This window comes from Mastomys coucha, unplaced genomic scaffold (assembly GCF_008632895.1).
Source record: "Mastomys coucha isolate ucsf_1 unplaced genomic scaffold, UCSF_Mcou_1 pScaffold21, whole genome shotgun sequence".
NCBI classification, from domain to species: Eukaryota; Metazoa; Chordata; class Mammalia; order Rodentia; family Muridae; genus Mastomys; species Mastomys coucha.
Window position 1 is genome coordinate 141990386 of NW_022196904.1, and position 15628 is coordinate 142006013.

The 15628-nt window shown below is 52.5% G+C and overlaps 2 protein-coding genes across 4 annotated transcripts in view; one reads left to right on the forward strand and one right to left on the reverse strand.

Moving 5' to 3' along the window:
- The window catches only part of Slc15a3 (solute carrier family 15 member 3), a 15844-nt gene extending 9245 nt beyond the window's left edge, over nt 1-6599 (forward strand). Inside the window, exons 3-8 of one of the 2 annotated variants that reach the window (XM_031389727.1) lie at nt 1674-1821; nt 2863-2970; nt 3469-3637; nt 4438-4596; nt 5829-5984; nt 6357-6592. In XM_031389727.1, coding sequence (XP_031245587.1) covers nt 1674-1821; nt 2863-2970; nt 3469-3637; nt 4438-4596; nt 5829-5984; nt 6357-6466 — 850 coding nt within the window. In that variant the 3' untranslated portion in view covers nt 6467-6592. Of the gene's footprint in view, nt 1-1673; nt 1822-2862; nt 2971-3468; nt 3638-4437; nt 4597-5828; nt 5985-6311 lie in introns of both variants that reach the window. The other variant, XM_031389726.1, reaches the window with a different exon arrangement.
- The window catches only part of Tmem132a (transmembrane protein 132A), a 13187-nt gene continuing 4075 nt past the window's right edge, over nt 6517-15628 (reverse strand). Inside the window, exons 4-11 of one of the 2 annotated variants that reach the window (XM_031389724.1) lie at nt 14236-14567; nt 12906-13055; nt 12395-12593; nt 12153-12296; nt 10495-10697; nt 8838-9111; nt 8236-8427; nt 6517-7836 (exon numbers count right to left, since the gene is read on the reverse strand). In XM_031389724.1, coding sequence (XP_031245584.1) covers nt 6793-7836; nt 8236-8427; nt 8838-9111; nt 10495-10697; nt 12153-12296; nt 12395-12593; nt 12906-13055; nt 14236-14567 — 2538 coding nt within the window. In that variant the 3' untranslated portion in view covers nt 6517-6792. The remainder of the gene's footprint in view (nt 7837-8235; nt 8428-8837; nt 9112-10494; nt 10698-12152; nt 12297-12394; nt 12594-12905; nt 13056-14235; nt 14568-15628) is intronic. The other variant, XM_031389725.1, reaches the window with a different exon arrangement.

Genomic DNA, 15628 nt, shown 5'->3' on the forward strand with positions numbered 1-15628 from the left:
TATATATATATATATATATACATACATGTAGCAATAGTTAGCAGCTGGGATCCACACATGAGAGAGACCATACAGCATTTGTCTTTCTGAGCTTGGGTTACCTCAAGTATCCTAGTAAGGATACTTTCTGTTTCCACCCATTTCCCTCAGATTTCATAATTTCATTGTTCTTTACAGTTGAATAAAATTCCATCATGTACAATTGACTACTTACAACAAACAGATCTGCCTCTAATTCCTGGCTGGACCTAGTCCCAACTGGGGTCCGTGGGATCTAGAGCAGAAGGAGGATGCACCAGCCTTCCTTCCCCAGCCTGTTCGGTTGCTGGAGGTCAGTCAGTGAAGCGCAGGTGCCAAAGAGTCTGGCGGTTTTAATTAGCTCTTACTGCCTCACAAACCCCACCACAGCTAACTGACTCAAGCCCCAGCTTTTCATCCTCTCTCAACTGCTAGGGGTAACTAGGGTTAGCAGGGCTTGTCTTCTGCTGCTCTTGACATCACCAGGTCATTTGGGAGCTTCAAAGGGCTAGATTCTAGAACATCCTCACATGGTGGGAATAGACGGTGAGGTTAGAGCTCAGCTGGGACTGCTGGTGAGAGCCTCAGTTTCCCCTTCGTATGGCCTCGTCTGTTGCTTGCACGTCTTTGGGGATGGTGTCTGGGATGTGAGAAGAGGGAGCATTCTAAGGAGGAATGTTCCAGACGGTGGGAGGCAGAAGCTGTGGGTCTTCTTTAAGGCTTGCAGAGCCTTACACTTGCAACGCATGGCATGATCCAAGCATTGCAAAGCTAGCTTGGATTTTGGCAAGAGAAACAGACCACAGCGCTGGTAAGGAACAGCACAGAATGCTGGGAGGGAAGGAGATGATGGCAGCTGTCCCCAAGGAAGACCAGCTGGGCATTTTCCCTTTGGCGTCTCAGAGGACAGCCCAGGACTTTTGGATGAGAAAGGTTCAGAAACCCTGAGGGCAAAGGGTAAAGGTTATAGTGGTGGTCAGTCTATCTGGTCTCCTGGGAATGGTTCTTCCATCTCTGCCTCTCTGCCCTCTACCTCATTGTTAAATCCACTGAGGACAGATCTGGGGTCAGCAGCAAGAGAACTGGGGTACACCAAACCTGTGGTAGCAGACTCTGAGTCAGGTGTATGCTGGGACTTTCATGGTAAATGGATGCCACGGGTCAAAAGACAGAGACAGACAGAGAGAGAGAGAGAGAGAGAGAGAGAGAGAGAGAGAGAGAGAGAGAGAGAGAGAGAGAGAGATCCCTAACCCAAACGCTGTATATAGTTTGAGAGAAGCATAAATCTGAGGCTACCCATGATAACTTGGGTGGCATCGATCACCTTACTAGTGAGGGTGATAGTAAGGGTGATGGAGGTGCTGCTAGTGTTGTTAACAGTGTAGTGGAAGGGAGGAGTGGCTGGGATTCGAGGGATCTGGAAGTTGGTCCTCTTCATCCACTGTGTGGGCCCCGGGGGATTAAACTCAGATTAAAGGCAAGTGCCTTTACCAGCTGAGCCATCTCACTGCCCTCCCTACCCCCATCCTCATCCCTCATGCAATAGGAATCCTGGGAGGAGGATGGTGGAGGCAGAAACAGTGGCCTTGGTCCTAGAGAGAGTCGAGTTGTGGCTATCTCTCTTTTTTTTTTTTTCTCTTCCTGTTGCCTGAAAGGAACTCTGAAGGTGCCCACTTGTTGCCTGACCAGAGGTCTAACCAGCCTGGACCTTCTCCACAAGAAGATATGGCCAACTTCCAGGTGCTGGTGAAGATCCTGCCTGTGCTGGTGACCCTGGTGCCTTACTGGATGGTTTATTTCCAGGTAGGCACCTCTGCCTTCTGATCAGGGGCCTGGCACCCCAGCCCCTCACGGGCTCAGCCTGTCTTAGAAGCCCATAGCATTACTTCCCTAGGGTAATGGTGTGTGTGTGTGTGTGTGTGTGTGTGTGTGTGTGTGTGTGTGTGTATGTGTATGTGTGTGCAGGCATGTATGTGCCCATGGATGTGCATGTGTATACATAGACTTATGTGCATTTGAGTGTATGTATGTATGTGCGTCATATATGTGTGCACATGCTTTCACATGTATGGAATCAGGGCAGCAACCTAATCCATTCCTAACCCCCAGGTAACAAGGCCATAGCCACCTACACCCTCTTCCTCTACCCAAGATCCCAATCATAGGCTGCTAGCCTAGGGTGGCACAGACTGCCCCACATGATACAGGAACATGGGCAAGATGTCCATAACAGCTGTCAGGACATTGACACCCTTCTGGAGTGGTTGACAAGTGGCTGCTGACCCAAGGGACCCCAGAGCACCCCCTGTATGGTCCCCTGACAGGAATCTCCTGGAACCCCGGCACTTCAGGGCAGCTAGACTGGCAATGTCTGGTACAGCAAGGGTTAAGGGCACCAAACCTGCTCTTTCCAGTAGCTGTTTCCAAAGCCCTGTGGCAGATCGGGTCCTCTACACTGGCTGTGTCAACCTTCAGCACTCAGCTTGGCTTCATTGTTAGCCGACAACTCCCAGGGGAGACAGCCATGCCATTATGTTCCCCATTTCAATAAACACTTGCCCACACCTACCCTGTGTGAGACCTGGAGACACAAATGGGAAGAGCACGTGAGTGGCTGCTGCTAGGTCTGGGATCATCTGTGGGTACTGCCCATGGCCTAAAAATATCAGAAGCCCCCATCCCCAAGGCTGCCTCTCAATGAGAAGTAGGTTGAAGGTGCCTTTCCCTGATTTGGGGAAGGACCAGCTGCCCAGGGCTGTGGCTAAGGAATGTCTATCCTGAAGCATCCTGGAGCCAGAGGTTCAGGGACCAGCTCCATCCCAGCCTGTCTCCATCTCTCCATAGATGCAGTCCACCTATGTCCTACAAGGTCTCCACCTCCATATCCCCAACATCTTCCGGACCAACCCTAACATCTCTTTGCCACTGAGATCGAATAGCAGTAACTACAGGGTAAGAGAACCCTAGCCAGGCTGGGGCTGTGAGAATCTACATCCTGGGTGAATAGGAGGACATAAAGCTGGCTGCACCCCCAACCCCACCCCTCAGTGAGGCAGCATGCCTAGGACACAAAAAAAGCACCTAGAGGGTGGGGGGATGTGTGCAACACCAAGCCCCCCTCTCAGCTTGATCAGCTGCTCACAGAACTCAAGCCAGGTGTCTCCCAACGCTACTGCTCACCGTCTATTTTGCACCCCCAGCTCACTGCCTTTTCTCCTACTTCCCTGGGAGCCTTTCTATGTTGTGCTCAGGATGGAAACTTGTGTCCAGGAAGAACTTCTTTGCCTCCCTTGATATAATCCTGTCCCCTAGTCACACAATTGAGAAGACTGAGTTCCATGGGTGTTGGTGTTGGGACGGGGCCATTAGCCCTGGGTTACTCAGGGATATTGTCCAGCCTATCGCTCTTCCTGCTCAGCTAACCTTCCTATCCTGCCCTCTTCCCCCCAGATCCCAGAAGCCTGGCTCCTGCTGGCCAGTGTTGCAGTGATACTGATTCTGGTCCCTGTCAAAGACCACTTGATTGATCCTCTGCTGCTGCGGTGCAAGCTGCTGCCCTCAGCTCTGCAGAAGATGGCCCTGGGCATGTTCTTTGGGTTCACCTCCATCATTGTGGCAGGTGCGTGATGCATCATGTTCATTCAGACCTTGAGAGGTCCTGCCCTTGAGACACATAGTATTAAGAGAGTGAAAGTCACTGGATGGTGCGCACTTGTAGCCCTCGATACTCAGAAGGACCAGGATTTCAAGGCCGACCTGGGCTACCTAAGACTATCTGAAAACAAAGAAAAAAAAAAAAAAAGCTAAGTGAACACTGCCTTGATGATCACGGGCAACAAACTGGATTATGTTATGGCTCTGCTCTTTAAAGGAATTTGTCGTATGCCATCCTCCGGCATTTTATCCTCAGGGACTTAAGTGCTTCTTGGGTAAGGGCATGGAGTCTCCACAAGGTCAGATGACTTGACCAGGGTTGCACAACAAACCAATGGAAGGGCCAGGATTGGAATGCAAATCCAATCTGATAATGATTCATTCACCAGGGCAAAGGTGTCTCCCAAGCACTGAAGGGGAGAAGATGATAAAATCTGGGTTGGAAACATGGCCATGATACCTAACCTTGCCCTAGAGAAGCCATGTGATCTTATGGAAAGTAGCCCAGCTTGAAAACCAGATGTACTGGGACTAAGATTCAGCCCTAACTGATTATCACCTGTGTGATTCTGAGCAGATTGCTCAACCTAAGTTTCACTTTCTTCATTTGCAAAGAATGTCGTAACAGACTGGATTAATGAGAACTCCTAGACCTGGCTGAGCCTCTTAGCAGCCCAGGTGGCGGGAGCGGGTGTTGGAACTCTAGCTCTAGACTGCTTGGGGTGGTCTGACTGCTCTCTTGCTCCCCACCCCACAACCCCTTAGGAGTCCTGGAGAAAGAGCGCTTACAGTACATTGCTGCTAACCAGACAGTGCCTCAGCTGATTGGGAAGGACTTATACTATGCAGCGCCACTGTCTATCTGGTGGCAAATCCCCCAGTACCTGCTCATCGGGATCAGTGAGATTTTTGCCAGCATCCCAGGTACACTGGCTTCCCTCCTCGGCTCTTACACTGGTTCTGGGCTCTGCTTGGGTGTTACCTCCAGACCAGGAGGGAACCATGGGCCCAGCACTGTGGCTTCTGTATGGAAGGGAGCAGTGATTTTGAATGGGGTCTGCATCTGTTCCAGTGAAGTTTGAGGGGCTTTCAAGCTTGAGCTAGCACTACAACAGACCCTGTGGACTTGGAGGTTAAAAGGCACTTTCTACATAGTCCCATGTGCTGTGGACTGTCTGCCTTTTGCCTTTGCCTCTTTCCTCAATAATCCCCTGGCTTGGGGGCCCCTCCCTTCTGGAACTCAGGACTATGTCTGTGTGTGAGTGTACACGCACACTCCCAATCCTGTTCCAACCTGGCCGGAGAGCCAGGACTGTAAGCAGTGGGTAGGCTCTCCCAACTAGGCCCTGGTGGAAATTCTAAGTCTTGATGATAAAACAGTGAACTTAAATTGCAAGCAAAAAAGCACAGCCAGTGCCAGCCTGGGGACTGAAGAGTGTGGCTGGGTTGTGGCTAAGGCAGGGAGGGACAATAGAGGGCTTCTGGGAAAGCTGAAGTCAGCAAGTGTGGGAAGGACCTTAATGCAATGATGACTGCATGGGCCAGGAGTGTGGTGTAGAAGGAATGGGGTGGCACTGGAGAGGAGAGCATGGGGAGTAAAGTCACAGTGGGTCCAATGGCTGAGCCTGGTTGGTAACGCTTCCCCCCAGAGGCCAACAGTGCCTTTCCTTCTTCCCATCAGTCTGACAGGAATGGAAGCCTCCAGGAAGTTTCAGAGACCCATCCTGCCATGTGTGGGTGATGCGGTCAGGGGCCAGGAGAGATGGGACAGAGAGGGAGGCCTCCAGTTGGAAACTTTTAGAGGCTGAATGGAAATGATTTGGTGATGATGGTGTGGAAGGAAGGTGGGCACAGAAGGTGGGAGAGAAGCTGCTGACTCAGCTGTAATCCATCCCTATCACTGGAGGACCGAGGAGGAAGGGAAATAGACAGAGCTCTGGGTCGTATTCATGGTATCCAGTGCCAGTGCTTCCTTCCTCAGGTGTGGGCGAGCAGGGCCGATAACAGGCATCACCTCACAGGCCTGCTAGTGCTGTCAGCCTCGAGGGCACAGCCATCCAAGGGAATCAGATAGAGGCTTGGAAGAGGGGGATTCCCCACACCTGGACCCATTTGCTCGCCCTGTAGCTCATATCCCTTCCCCGTCTCTCCCACAGGTCTGGAGTTCGCTTACTCAGAAGCTCCACGCTCCATGCAGGGTGCAATCATGGGCATCTTCTTCTGCCTTTCGGGGGTAGGCTCACTGCTAGGCTCTGGCTTGGTGGCCCTCCTGTCCTTTCCTGGGGGCTGGATGTACTGCCCCAAGGACTTTGGTAAGTGAAGAGGGACCCTCCCCAGAGAAGACAGGACTGGAGGGAAGCTTAGGGGTGGGAAGAACAGCCATGCTGTAGACTCAGAGGCACCTTCTGGCTTCTGGAACTCAGTCATTACTGCTTTAGCGGTCTTTTTCCCCCTGCCCCTGATGTTTGCCTCAAGCCTTTGACTAGAGGGCTGGCAGACACACCAAGGAACACTTGGGGACTTAAGCTACTAGAGGGGCTCTCTCCCCAGCACTCTTAGACCACGCCAGTTGGACTGTGGCTTTAGCTACTAACCCATCGAGCCTCTCCCAACCCACATGCCAGCCCTCCCATCCCCAGGGAACATCAACAACTGCCACATGGACCGTTACTTCTTCCTGCTAGCCGGCATTCAGGCCGTCACAGCGGTCCTGTTTCTCTGGATTGCGGGTCGCTACGAGAGGAGTCGTCAGGACCCAGCCTCCCAGAGCTCGTCCAGCAGGGTCAGGGGCTAAAGTGGTCTGCATCCACCTTGACAGAGAGTGTCACAGCAGTACAAGCTATGCCCATTCTTTTCTCATTTATTCTGTACCCAACAGTAGAATGAAGTGATTCCCATAAATAAGGGGCATGCGCCCTCCCTCTTGACCATTGTCCATGACAAGGGGTGGGGGTGAAAGGGGGCCTGGGATGGGGTCCCTGAGGGGACCCAGCAGGGGACTCAGATCAACAAGCACCAGAGGATGAGCATGAGGGTCAGGCAAGAAGTATAGCCAGATATCCCATTGGTCCCAATGCCTGAGCTGGTGGGCAAAGCTGCGCCTGGCAGACCTGGGAGTAGTCAGGAGCTGCCCCGGATCCTCTCCATGTAGTTTCGAAGCTCCTCTGGGTCCTTCAGCCCCATGTCCTCGCACACCCAGCGGATGTCCTCCTCGCCTGCCACTAGGATGGACTGTACAGCCGGGGCCCCTACAGGCTCCTCCGGCAGCTGGGCTGGGGGTGCTGGTGCAAATGTCACAAACTCGACTCGCTTCCGACGCCCCCCGGCTTCTTTGCGCGCCAGGGTGCTCGAGGAGCCAGCAGGGCTCTCTGAAGCACTGGGGGCCACGGTTGAGGCATCCCCTCCCACCCCACTTTCACAGGGGCAGCCCCCCTCCCCCTTGGGTGGACCCGAGGAAGAGCACCGGTCCAGCTGCTGACTCAGTTCCTCCTGATTGGTGCCCAGCCAGACCCAGTTATGTGGCTGAGGGGAGGCAGGGTCTGTAGCGCTGTCCGGAGGCTCTTTGCGCTGGTAGCGCAACACAAAGACCACACCATTGACCAGGAAGATGAGGATGGCCAAACAGAAGATGCCCAGCAGAGCATACATTCCCAGCTCTAGGTCGGTGACACGCTGAGGGGCAGGCACCATCTCTTCCTCATCTTCCTCCTCTTCTTTGGCCTCATTTTCTTCCTTCCCAGCTTCTTCCTCTGCCCGCTCAAACTTGCCCCTAATACCCACATGGCCCCCCATATCACCCGCTACCTGCCGCTTTCCCTCCACGGTGGCTTCTGTGAACGGTGGGGTCCGGGCAGGGCTGGATGGAAGGGCAGGAGCTGGTGTGGGCAAAGGGGGTAACCCCAGCCAGGCAGTGCCTGAGGCCAGGGGAACTCGATGGCGGCCTCGGCGGCAGGGTTCCGGTGGGTGCAGAGCCACATGTAAGGGCAGCCCTTCTGCGCCCACACCACTCACCACCACACCAAGTTGGGCTCCCTGCTCTTCAGCTGGCAGAACGGCACTGGGCTCCTCAGCTGAGACTGACAGTCCCAGGTCATTGCGGTCGTAGAGCTCGGCTTGGGCCAAAGTGTGGTCAGAGAAGGACAGCCACAGGGAGAGGGCCACCTCCTGCAGGGCACACGGACACAAGCAGAGACACGCGAGGGCAAGCACGCATGCACACACAGACCACTCCCACAGTGACAGGCCACACGGAAGAAAGAGCACGGAGGAAACAGAGACACAGGCAAATGGACAAAACACAGGGAGAGAGGGGACGCGTGTCAATCACCTGTCTGTCACTCAGCCCAGGAGTCTGAGTCCTCAGGAGAACCTAATGAAACCTCCCAATGCCATACTCCAGCCAGTCACTGCTTGATCGCTTCCAGCCAGAGAGCTCACTACCTCACAGGGAAGTAAGTCCTTATTTGGAAAACCCTAGAGCAAGCGGTCCAATACCAGGACCCATCCCCCCCATCACCCCCCATCTATGGCAGTTGACCATGCTCTCTCACCCCCAGCCATCACCTGCTTTGGGGCTGGAAGAGCTGACTGGGCCCAGCATGTGGCTGTGACCTCTCCAGGGTGAGACATGCCCCGGCTCAGGGACAGTGAGATGCCCATCACTGGCTGCACTCGCAGATCCAGCACTGAGACCTTGTCGTCTGTCACAGCCAGTGCCTGCTCCCCCAGGATGGAGTCAGATAGTGGGGAACGAACCTAAGAGTGAAAAGCAACCGAAAGTGTGTGTGTGTGTGGGGGGGGGGTTTCCCGCACATGGTCTCCTTAAGTACCTGTTTTGGCATCATCATCATCTCTACACTCTAACACATAAAGACTCCAACCCACACCAAGGGACAGTGTCCTTGATGTGGAGGTCTGGTCCCTACACATCTATACCCTAGCCCTCCACACCTATAGCATTTCCTACAATGATCTCCATTCTCAATTTAGTCCCTTATGCCTCCCACACTGCCCACCTATTCTCCCCCGCCACAGTAAGCCCCTTCTGCAGCCTTTACACCTAACCATGGGGACACCAGTTCCCGGGGGGGGGGGGGGAGGGGGGGGGGGGGGGAAGGGGGAGGGGGACAAAGTCTTGCTCTTTAGTGTCCCCTACAGCGGCTCACCTCTATCGAGGTGACTCCAGGCTCCCGTCCCACTAGGATGCGGCCACCTTCCAAGGAGGCTATGCGAGGGTCTTGCACATGGGCATGGGCTGCCACGAGGTGACTCACATCCAGCAACCAGTCAGGACCAAGTAGGTGGGTGAGGCGGCGGCCACCGTCCAGCGGGTGAGCCGCAAAGGGCACCAAGAAGCGCACACCAGCTCTCTGGTATTGCAGGCGGCAGCCGCGGGAGCGCCGCTCCACCTCCTCAGCAGCCGCCTCAGGCTCCAACTGCCTGCGGGGAGGGGCGTCAGTGAGGGCCCCGCCCACTGGAGACCACTCCTTCCCCAAACTCCAAACTCAGCAAGGCCCTACTCAGCCACCTATCTAGAGGTTCTAGGTGGAAGCTTAATGCCCTTGCTCCAGCCTCCAGTTTGCACAAATGACGAAATAACAATAGTAACAAGACTAGTGTATTCCTCCTGTTCTTCAAACTCTGTCCTGAATACTCTCCTTTCTGGGTGCTGAGTCTTTCTGCTAAGGTCAATCCGGAAGGCTGAAATATGGCTGCCGCTGTTTCTGTAGACCTCTGGAGTAGGAAGGTAACAAGGCAACGGGGTAACAGCTCAGTTTCTACAGGGCCTAAGAGCTACACTTCTTACAGTACACCTCATCCTTGTTCTCAGGTTCTGGTGAGCCTCCCCACTACCCAGTGTAAGTGATTTCTATTGAGCTTGGGGCCATTCAAGGCTTTGAATAGTGACCATTCTCAGGGATGGGATGCAGAACTGAAGAAGGGTGGACAGAAAACCAAGCGAAAGATATCTATATGTGACACAGCAGACTCAGAAGCAGGAGGGGTGTGGGGGAGTATGGAGGTTGCCAGTTTACACTACAGTGGCCAGGGTTCTGATAGTCAAAGGTAGGGTGATAGCTAATACTGTCAACTTGACAAAAATCTAGAATCATCTAGGAGATAAATCTCTGGGCATGATGGCAAGGTAACCTTTTAATCAGGGAGACCAAGGTGGGAAGATGCACCCTAACTATGGGCAGTACCATCTCATCAGCTGAGGTCCCACTACTGAGGAAGAAGTTCAAACTGGTATGAGCACCAGCATCCCATCCATCCATCCATCCACATCCATCTCCCTGCTTCCTGACTTCAGATACAATGTGGCCTGTCCAGCTGTCTAAACTCCTGTCACTATGACTGGCCCACCATGGTGGGCTGTACTTTGAACTGTGAGCCAAAATAACCCTCCCCCCTCCCCTGTTTAAGATTCTTTTGTCGGGGCTGGAGAGATGGCTCAGTGGTTAAGAGCACTGACTGCTCTTCCAAAGGTCCCGAGTTCAAATCCCAGCAACCACATGGTGGCTCACAACCATCCGTAATGAGATCTGATGCCCTCTTCTGGGGTGTCTGAAAACAGCTACAGTGTACTTACATATAATAAATAAATAAATCTTTAAAAAAAAAAGATTCTTTTGTCAACTATTTTGTCATGGCAACACGGAAGTAATTAATACAGGTTGGATGGGCAGAAGGCATTGCAAGTAGAGAGCAGTGTTTCAGACCCTAGCCTGGGTCCACGGGAAGTGTCTGCTGTGTACCTTTAGTCCCAGAAGGAATTCACTAAGCCCTATGTCCTATGGGCTCCTGCAAGTCTTCACTCACCCTTCTGCTGGGCCTGGGACCCTCCAGCCTCTGATTTGTTCCAGAGTGGTGTCAGTCAGCTCAATGCGCAAGGGCAGGAGTGGGGCCCATACAGTCAGCTTCAGTGAGGCCCGAAGTCGGCGCCACCAGAAGTCCACCCGCACCCCCTTGGCACCCCGGCTCTCCTGGCCAGCCACAAACACAGCATCACAAGCCTCAGATACCTATGGCAAGACAGAGATGGGATGAGACACAAATGACAGGCACTGATACAGTATCACCTACTCTAGCCATAAACCGGGCTACAACTCAAATTCAGCTTTGATATCAAAATATGTTTTGTGGTGGGCTGGATGGTGGGACTCACTGCTCTCAGCTTAAAGTGTTTTGCTGTACTACCAAAATCCACTCCAGGGACATTACTTTAGGTTGTCCCAGGGATGAGCTGGGCCATTTGCATACAACATACACAGCATAGCAGGTTCCTCCTAGCAGGGTCTGGATTGGACTTACAACTTCAGCTCTTCCGTGCCAATCTCAGACATTGGTGCTGGAGGCACCTAGCAGCCAGCTACAGCTAAGTGGGTGAAGGCAGAGGGGCTAGACAGGCCCACCTATCCACCCAGGAGCCCCCAAGGTGCTGTCACTGCTGCCTGGGATCAGGGTCAATGCTTCCTCACTAGGCCCTCAAGACAGAGAAAGCTGTCTACCCTCTTAGCCCTACCCCACCCCCAGTGCACCCCAACAATGCTTATTATGATTAATTCATCATATTATAACAGCAGTAACTGCTGATACTTCAGTTCTTGCTATTGCTGGGTATTGTCTTAGGTACTTTTAATTCTTACAGCAACCTAATAACATGTTAAAGTTGAGAGGCTGGAGGCTCAGAGTGGTTAAAACATTTGCACATGACCACACAGCTAGTAACAAATGGATTGTGATGATTAATACTGTCAGTTTGACAACACCTAGAACTCCCTAGGAGACACATCTGGAGACACATCTGTGAGGGAATTCCTAGACTGAACTCACTGAGCACCAGTATTCCTTTCTCTGCCTCCTGACTGCAGGGCAATGCAATGTGAGCCTCCAGTTCCTACACTCTTCCTTCCCTGCCGTCACGGACCATAGGTACCCTTGAACTACAGAATACACCCTTCCTTCCTAAGCTGTTTTTATCAGACATTTTGTCTCAGCAGTGAGAAAAGTAGCTAACACAGGTCTCCCCCAAACTTCCCTGACTCTAAAGCACTTGCAGTCTTCCAGCTTAGCTCCCTGGCCAGGCCCAAGATGGACGACTGGACAACAAATGTGAAAATAAGCTTAAGTCTGGTGGTGGCGGCAGCACGGCCTTTAATCCCAGCACTTGGGAGGCAGAGGAAGGAGGATCTCTCTGAGTTCGAGGCCAGCATGGTCTACAGAATGAGTTCCACAGAGAAACCCTGTCTTGAAAAGCTAAAAATTTAAAAATAATAATAAAAAGTTTAAGGCTGAGCTTTGAGAGCTCCAACTCTACTCTAGAAAGATGAAGACTGAGGGGGAAAAGAAGGTTGACATCATGTCCCTGCCATGAGGTTTGGGGTTGAGAAGGTCTTCTCTCAGAGATGTACTGCAGAAAGGAGCAGAGCTATTTTGTTTGCCTGTGCAGATCCACAGAGACAAGCGCTGCCGCTCACCTGCAGGACCTGTGTATTGGCTGATTCACAACCAATGTGCTCTGTCACCTCCTCGAGGGCTCCTCCGCTGTCCACAGTGACAAGCCGCACAGGGATACGCTGGGGCACTCCTGTCAATGGAGCTGTGTTCACCAGCTCCTCAGCCTGAGAGTATAAGGGGCATTTAGTTCCAGCGCTCTCACCTTCTGGCGTTCCTGGGGCCGGGCTTCCAGCAGGGCTGAGCACAAAGGATAGACTCTTACCTTGGCCAGAGGGATGAGGGCTCTGATGTCCCGCTCAGACACCAGGATCTCCCACACCATTTTGTCCTTCTCTGCTTCAGGGGCCTGACCTGGGTACTCCAGCTGCCATGTGACAGGGCGAGTAACTGCCACACCCCCACCAGTGCTATTCTCCACTGCAAAGTCCACCCACAGGAACTCAGACAGTTCAAGGGGGCTGCTGGCAGAAGAGAGATGAGCTGAGTATTTGCCAGCTGCCAGGTACCCCCTGCTTTCATAAGCAGGGTTTACAATTATCCCCATTTGACTGGCAAGAAGGCCAAGGCACAGAGGTGATGTGAGTCCCCCAAGAGCACAGTGGACAGTAACAGAACCTAAGCCTGCATCCTGGCTACAGAGCCCAACTTGGCCTCCAGGCCCCTTTTAAGATCCACAGTATCACTAATCTATGTCCCCAAATGATCCAGTGTGAGAAGCCATCAGCTCCCCAAACCTGTTCCCCAATACTCTAGGGCTAGAACTCTCTAGGCACCTGGAATCTGGCCCTGCAGGCCCAGCGCGGTGACAGGTAATCAGGCTGGTGTGGTGCTTCGAGCCCTTGAAGCGGTCTAGCTTAGCAGTCCAGAAGGTGGGCTGGGCGGGGCGGGCAGCTGTCACCTGCAGCCCTTTCTTCACCTTGATCCTACAAAGAGGGTACAGGTTGTTGGTCAAGATGGAGACTGAGCTGCCAACTGCTTTGGGAAGGCGCATGAGGAAACAGGGATATTACCCTTCTGTCTGGCCTTCCCAGTTCCACCTGGAATCTCCTTCTATTCCTCCCAGAAGGACTCCAACTCAAGACAGGTCACATCGCACTTCTTTCTCTACCCACCCCAAGGCCACTTACAAGTCTCTACTGCCCACAAGCCAAAGCCCAGGCCTGGTGTTCCAGAGCCTCCAGGTCCTGGCTCAGCCTCAATAGATGCAGTGACATCTCTTCATACATTCTGGGTTTGAGCCATGCCAAGAGTCATCTCTCCCTAGCCCAGTTCACTTTCATGTCCTTTGCCCAGGCTACACCCACAGCCTAGTCTAACTTTCCTCCTAAACACTATTTCTTGGAGGTCCTAAGTGATTTTCCCCTTACTTTGCCCACTGGCCCATGTCCTCGGGGTTCATCATAGCTTTAGCTGAGCACCCCAAGCCCATGCTGTCTAATCAAATGCACGCTTTCTCTTTCAGTCCTTGGTACAGATTGGGGGCAGGACCTTGCACACTTCTGTGCAACAACTCCAGTGTAGAGACACAGGACTTTTACTGAAAGATCTGTGGAGCCACTGGATGACGGAGACTGAGTAGGCATGAGAGGTAGATAGGGAGACATGTGGGGTAGAACTTTCCCATAAACCCACACACGTAGAAGAGAAGTTATACTACCCATCCTTGCCATCGTCACTGGGTAGGAGAGAGGATGCTAAAAGGATAATAGAATGGATGCCTTTGATAGGAAGAAGCGGGCTTTGTCCAAAGCCCCCATCTTCAGCAAGAGTGGCAAGCAGGAGAAACTTAGGGATACTCAAGCCCAGATACATATCCATCTTATCATCGTTTGAGTGTAACCCAGCACTGGACACTACACTTCTCAGGCTCCAAGCCTCTCCTGCCTCCTCTACCCCAGGACGTAAAGTCCCAGGGAGGCTTTCTACTTCTGGATTGTGCCTAGCATAGTATCTTGCAATTCTCTGCTTGGGACTTTTATGCAGAACTCACAGTTGGTGGAGACCCAGAGCTCCAGCGAGACCACAGGAAAACCAGAAACCCGCCCGCTGTCTTCCTGCTTAAGCCCCCATTACCTCTTCTACCCATAGGGCCCTAGTACTCACCGCAGAGTAAGATGGCTGGCAGTGAAGTTGTGTCGAAGCAGGAGGGTGGCAGTGAAGAGCTGGCCAGGCCTCATTGGCACATCGGGTGCCCGCAAAGTGACTGCTTCATCCAGAGGTACCTCCTGGTACTGTGGGGGGTCTTCGGGGTGCAGCTCCACACCACCCACTGGGAGAGCCTGCTCCCTGGGTTCTTCCTCTGTGCCAGGGCCACAGCCCCCAGGGCCCTCACCTGCAGGCTCCAGCGTGTAGGCCAGTTCGGCCCTTGTGGTGGCACTTTGGGAGAACCAGTGAGAGGGGAATTCCAGTTCCACCACACAAGCACCCAGGGATGACTGCAAACACAAAGAGCCAGCAAAGGCTATGATTAGCCCTGAGAAGGGTGGGAAGGAGACTTGTCTCCATTGGCAGAAAAAAACCTATGGAAGGCAGAACCAAGGATGTCTCCTGGGTGCCACAATAAACCAAGGACCCGGTCTCAGATTACTCTGTAGGTCACTCTCCTTGAACAGACTCAGAGCAAAATGAGATAATCCTAGGACTTGCCTAGAGCTCAGAATATCAAAAGCAAGGAACAGTTCTCACCAGGCAATGGTGGCGCATTTAATCCCAGCACCTGGGAGGCAGAGGCAGGCGGATTTCTGAGTTTGAGGCCAGCCTGGTCTACAGAGTGAATTCCAGGACAGCCAGGGAAACCCTGTCTCGAAAAACAAACAAACAAACAAAAGAAACAGTTCTCGGAGAAACGCTTTGGTTCGCTGGATAGGCACAAACATTTATTATTAAGGAAACTGATGTACACCAGCTGTAAAGAAGATAGCACAGGTCTGGGAGGAGGAGGAGTGCAGAGCTTCCACGCCCTATCTAGGAGCACCACCCTCAGGTCTCCTATGTTTAGCTATCAGGAAGCTCTCTAAACCTGGTCTTTTCTGTATTTTCCTAGCAGTTTCATTATATAAATGTGATCAACAAAATCTCTGGCCATTGGAGTCAACTCGATCAATAGTCACCTGTCCTCCTGAGAGGTACCAACTCTTTTAAGACATGACTGGTCCCCCAGGCAGCTACTCTCTCCAATCCTTTGGTTATCTATGGAGCTTTCTTAAAAATGGAGTTATTGATATGGAAGGTATATTTGAAAGGGCTGTATTCATCCTTTATTCTTTGGAGACGATGCAGGAAGCCAGGTAAAAGGTGATTTTGACAAAGGTAATAATAGAAATAGAACCCGTAAAATTTCTATCACTGCTGGGTAGTGGTGGCGCATGCCTTTAATCCCAGCACTTGGGAGGCAGAGACAGGTGGATTTTTGAGTTTGCGGCCAGCCTGGTCTGCAGAGTGAGTTCCAGGACAGCCAGGGCTACACAGAGAAACCCTATCTAGCAATACCAAAAAA